Source organism: Leptodactylus fuscus, chromosome 5 (assembly GCF_031893055.1).
Source record: "Leptodactylus fuscus isolate aLepFus1 chromosome 5, aLepFus1.hap2, whole genome shotgun sequence".
NCBI classification, from domain to species: Eukaryota; Metazoa; Chordata; class Amphibia; order Anura; family Leptodactylidae; genus Leptodactylus; species Leptodactylus fuscus.
The window spans coordinates 205,029,136-205,035,281 of NC_134269.1; the positions used below are offsets into that span (position 1 = coordinate 205,029,136).

At 46.7% G+C, this 6,146-nt stretch overlaps 1 protein-coding gene across 2 annotated transcripts in view; it reads left to right on the forward strand.

The window, feature by feature from the left end:
• The first annotated feature begins 389 nt into the window (after window positions 1-389).
• ABTB3 (ankyrin repeat and BTB domain containing 3) overlaps window positions 390-6,146 on the forward strand; it is a 145,462-nt gene continuing 139,705 nt past the window's right edge. For both annotated transcript variants that reach the window (XM_075275074.1, XM_075275075.1), the window contains exon 1: window positions 390-1,479. In XM_075275074.1, coding sequence (XP_075131175.1) covers window positions 621-1,479 — 859 coding nt within the window. In that variant the 5' untranslated portion in view covers window positions 390-620. The remainder of the gene's footprint in view (window positions 1,480-6,146) is intronic.

The following is a 6,146-nucleotide window of genomic DNA, read 5'->3' on the forward strand; positions in this document are numbered from 1 at the left end:
TAGTACCCTGCTGCTGAGGCGACACCAGCGCTCAATTCTTCCCCTGGCACAATGGTGCAAGCTGCAGGATATCATCCACACCTCATCAGCAACAAGTTCCCATTGACAGCCTGATTCATGCAGCGCCCTCCTATGGCCCCTTCTCGGTACTGCCCCGTAAGACGGTCCCAGACCTGCAGATGAGAATGAGAAGAATTCCTTGTCATTCCTCCATCTCTCCCTTCTGGCGAGCAGGCTGACATTCCAAGTCCTGTCACTGGCCCTGTACTGCTGCCACTGCTGCTCAGTCTACTGCCTAGCCATTGGCCAATCACAGCTCCCCGTCGGCTTAGTCACTCCCCCCCACTTGAGCCTAGTCTCTGTCTGACTACAGCTTGCTTCTTGCTATGATGCAGTGCAGGGCTCGGTGCTGGCTGCAGAGCTGCTGGAGGATATAGCAGAATTCACATCAGACTTTCGCTGCCTTTTACACTTCCTCGGAGGGAGAAAAATCTTGCGTCTCGACCGTTCCTTGAAGAGAGTCACCCCCTCGCCCGGTGACATCTGGAGACAGATCACTGCAGCAGTTGCTCCTTTTATTTCCTCCCTTTAGTTTTACTGGTGCAGTATGAAGTGCAGTTATGGCAAGAAGAGGTAAGACAGCTGTGAGGACGCTGGAAGATTTGACCCTGGATTCTGGTTATGGTGGCGCTGCTGATTCCATCAGGTCTTCCAACTTGTCCCTGTGTTCCGATTCTCACCCGGTAGCTTACGCCCATGGAGGAAACTGCTGGCTTCTAACTGACTCCATGCACAGTAGACACAACAGCTTTGACACGGTCAATACTGTCCTGGCTGAAGACTCGGAGGTCCTGGACTGCTCAGGACAGTGCTCCAGGCTGCCTGACCTTGAGGAAGTCCCCTGGAGCCTTGAGGAGGTAGAAGCTCTTCTGAAGAAGGAGCAGATACTGACTGGTGCCAGCAGAGATGTCCTCTCCAAGCTGTCCACCCTGGTCAGCAGGTCCCTTGTTAGGATTGCCAAAGAGGCTCAACGACTGAGTCTACGATTTGCCAAATGCACCAAGTACGAGATCCAAAGTGCCATGGAGATAGTACTGGCATGGTCGCTATCTTCCAGTTGCACCGCCTCAGCCCTTAGTGCCCTTTCCCTGTACAACATGAGCACCGGGGACAGACTCAGTCGGGGCAAATCCGTCCGCTGCGGCCTGACTTTTTCGGTTGGGAAGTTCTACCGGTGGATGGTGGACAGTAGGGTGGCTCTACGGATCCATGAACACTCCGCCATCTACCTGACCGCCTGCATGGAAACCCTTTTCAAAGAAATCTACAAGAGGGTCCTGGCCATGCCTCGCCCCGAGAAGGAAAATGAGGCACCAAACTTTACTGCAGAATCCCTGGAGCAAGCGATTAACAATGATTCGGAGCTATGGGGTTTACTCCAACCTTTCCAGCACCTTATATGCGGTAAAAATGCAAGTGGTGAGTAGTAGCGACTATGTAACAGCACTAAAATAAGGCTGCCCTGCTAATTGATATTCAAGGTGGTCATTCAATGCCTCGCTATAATGTTCTTCAAACCCCAGCACAGCATTTAAAGGGTTACCTGGTATCCACTGACGGATGATCTTTTCGCTATCGGCTGTAGAGGACGGTTTTTATTCGGTGGTTACCTGTGGTGTGTGCCATTGCTTAGACTAGCCACCCACCCTTTACCCCCCACAAAGGCTATAGGAATCCTGCACATCTGCATTGATAGCCGGCCTCGTAGGGTGCCCAATAACTGACCTTGATTGTGTCAATGTATATATACATATCTAGGTATACGGATGGACATATTCATTGCAGGCACCAGTCATTAGTGCCTGCCGGTGACACCTGTATAGCGGATGAATTCCCCCGTGCCCACTCCAGTCGTGTTTATTATGGCATTATCAATAGGCGATCGATTCTGCTTACGGTTCCCACATGATTGTTGGTCGGACTGGTTTTGACTGGTGGTCTGTGGTCGCTGCAGCCGGGGGCTGTTCATTCATGCTAAGATGTTAATGGTCTCCAGGCTTGTTTACTCACATTGGCACAGAGGATACAAGCGGCATCTATGGTTTCCAGCTCTTTTCGGTGGTATTTATGAGCACTGGCGTGTATGCTGCACACATCCATAGGTGTGTGTATGTCTCAGAGAGTGCGTCACGTATACAGGGGGTGTATGGCATGCTATAGCCAGCTCTGCTTAGTGTGCTGCTATGTGTAGCTGTGTTTGTCATGTTGTTTGACTAAATACTTGTAAAAGAAGACATGATGTATACACATATATACACATATACATAGACAGGTATGGGCTGTATAGAGTGTACAGACTCACATACACTGTATGCACGCAAACTTACAACCTGTGTACAAACACAAACCTACCAATGTTACACACAACTAGATATACATTATGTATATACACAGAGGTACATGATACAAAGTGTACACTCTTTATACACACAGACCGAGCTCCATGCTATTGGCAGACACACCTACCAAACTATACACGACACACAGATATGCACATACAATGCGTACACACAGTTTTTGCAAATACATATACACAGATATATACATAGATACATCCTGTTGTATGTATACACATATACATTCTGTGGACACTGTATGTACACACAGACACACACATGCTTTGAGTACATACTTGCACACAGATGAAAGCACAGATATGTACACACAACTCAACATCCTCTGCATGCAAACATACACATGTACACTTTATGACAGTCTATCTACACACACATACACTTTTAGTACAAACATGCATAGACACATATGTACAAACACACACCTATATATACACGCTCAAGGAAACACGGAAACATATTCTACATGTAAACGCGCACGTGCTTTTTAGGTGCACATACACGCTATGCACAAATACATACACTGTATATACACACACAGACATGCATACTATGTACACACATGCAGACATATACTATGGACAGATGTGCACACAAACATACTCTATATGTACATACATGGACATGTACTCTATGTACACAATATATTGTTGGAGTGTTGTGTAAAGGCACATACACACACACACGTACATACATATATACATATACACACACGTACATACATATACACGCACATATATACATACTGTATACACACACATACATACATATACACGCACATATATACATACATATACACACATACATACATATATACACACACATATATACACACATACACACACACACTGCAGTATTTGTCCCCATCAGTCACAGGACAGGCGGTCCCGGTACACGCTCACAGTACTGGGTGTCACGTCCTGACAGATGACATGTGACGTGTTATTAATGTACACCAGTGTTCTGCAGCGTTGGTTGGCAGTATTATCCGAGCTCTATGTGTAATCCTTCTCCATGCTCGGTGCAGCCATGTTTAATGACGTCATCAGAGCGCAGATTTTTTTATGGGTGGGACGCCAGTATTTATGTACATAGGCCCATCTATGTCCTGGTGCTATTGCATGTAGGATGGAGCGCTTTCCATTCTTTCATGGTAACCTATTACCCCTCCGTGTGGCCTCTGGCGGGGCATATTGTAGCAGGTCATACACATTAGACCAAGGAGAGCAGATCCAGCCATAGCCATCGAGGGGTACAAGGCTCAAGCACTGTCATAAGTGTATCCCCCCCCTCTCTATGGCCGATCCAAGTGTGGACCTTTATGTGAATGGCCGGCTAAGCGCTCCAGTGTGAGGGTGCCAAATGGAAGCTAAGTAGACAAGTCACAGCTGTTATCTGTAAATCCGACAGTCGTAGAGCCTGCCGCCGCAGCTGGTGCTGGGCCCGTGGAGGGGAGGGGGCATAGCTCTGGTTCACCAACATCAGCCTTCCTAATGGGCACTGTCACCCTCTTCGCAGAGACTATAATATTAGTAATGTTGGGAGGTGGGAACCAGCTCTACAAGGATAGTCCTCATATTCTAGTAGAACTAGGACCCAGCACCAACTTTATGTGTAACCATGCAGTGCTAGACGTAGGTTCCTTGGGCCAACCCTTCAACAACCCCTAGGAAATCGAACATTGTGGTCTTCTGCTGGACCATTATTGTGTTAGAGCCTTGGCCACTCCTCGGAGGATCTTCTGGTACTCAGGTGGGTCAGTCCGATACTGGATGGACTGCTCTACCTACAAGGGTCTATAACCTTTACACTATACCAAAAACACTCACACATCTAATAGGTTCCTAGGCCTCCTTTCATCTGGACCTATACACTTTTAGGGTGAGGATTAGTTGGACTGCTACATACAATCTACGTAGACCAATATGCTGACATAGATTGGTAAATCAGCGCCCAATCTTCCAAACTTGGTCTTTCTATGGCTGGGTGTTTGGCCGCTTTCCTCCGTTATGAAAGGGAGTCTGCTGTTTTAGTATTAACCCTTGCTGCTGGTACCAATGGTGCTCTCCAACATGGCAGTCCACCCCAAGGTCTATGAGTACCTTCACCTTACATTGTGGTCAATGTCAGACTGATTATTCTTCAGACCACCAGATATAATCTCTCCAGTAACCCCCTGGAAATAGACAATAGTACCCTTCAAATTTGGGTCATCTGCTGGACCATGATTGTGAAAGGGCCTGGGCCTACTCGGAGGATCTTCTAGTACTCTGGTGGCCAGTCCGTCACTGACTTTGGCCCTGTGGCTACATGTGGAATAGCTCGATGTCTTGTGTTTGCGGCTGATTTGTATTCCGTGGACTTTCACGGTGCTTTTCCTATGATGTGTCTAACACTACGGGTGCCGTACTCCTTGCAGCTCCTAATGAGCGTAGGCGAGATATCATACATCATTCAATTATAAGTTTACTGTGTATGATAGATGCCTCCTTCATTGGGTGCCACCGAGTAGTACATTACTCCAGTAAAACCTCTAGTTCTTGTCAATCAGGGTGACTTAATATATGTTGCTGTCTTACAACTTCCCGACATTGGACCCTTTACATGCTGTCAAAAAATTACATGAGAATCCACCTTGGAACTGTTCCGGGGACTGAAACACAACATTAATTTTCAGAAATGTCACTGATGGGGTGTGGGAATCTAATACCGTCATCGATGCATTGACTATAGGGTTGGTACCCCCTTTAGGATGTTCTTGGCTTCACTTGACTACTCAAGTGAGACGTCAATGAGAGCCAAAGGGCTATGGTGTATGTTTATTTGAACTTAGGGCAAGGGTATATGTATACTAAAGGCAGCCCATGGGGTCTCTGGGGAGAGGTGGTCCAGTGCAGGTTGGAAAGTGAGAAGATAGGTGAAGGAATATGGTACAAATATGGGCAGAAAAAGCAACAAGTCCTGTACCAGGTTTATACAAGTGTGGTAGTGCTAACCATAGCCATCCCATGTATGTACACCACTGCTTTGTCGTATAGGTTGGCCTTCGTACAGAAAAATGTTCTTATATATCGAGGTCATAGTGCCAATTTTATGGTGGCCATGTACTAATCTTCTTAAGAAGTTCAAAAATTATGGCGCAAGGGTGTACCTATGGTCAGATAGTAGAGATATGATGGAGAGGAGGGTCTCCATCATAATTCTTGGTTGCCATGCCCCTTCTATTACAGAAGTAAGGTGGACAAACAAGTAAGCTGTCTTCCGGTCTTGGGTCGAGGTTGAGTAGTCCCTTGTTCTTTGGTAACTCACCATGGAGCACCTTCCTTATCAGTCCTCCAGGAATTGTTGGCCATGAAAATCTAAACCCGGCCATTCTTTACATAGCTTTTGAGCTCTTAGACAAGACCCCCATACACACTCGAGAGGTCAAGGTGTCCTGAACGGGAAGTGGGGAGAAAGCAACAACTAGACACTTGAGAACCCAAGGATAGAGAAGATGAAATCCAGCTACCTGATCCTTATCTTCCTGACGGCAGATATCAGGAGGCCACCATAGATGGTGGATGGTAGACCAGTCCCGTCAAAACCATCGTGTTGGACTGACATACATCTGTAAAGATGTATGGTCCATTTAGTTAAATCTTAAGATGGTAGTCAGTCTCCTTATCTCCTAGGACCATGTGCACTTGTCCAGATTGTACATTTAGCACGTTGACCTCTTCATGCTTTGTC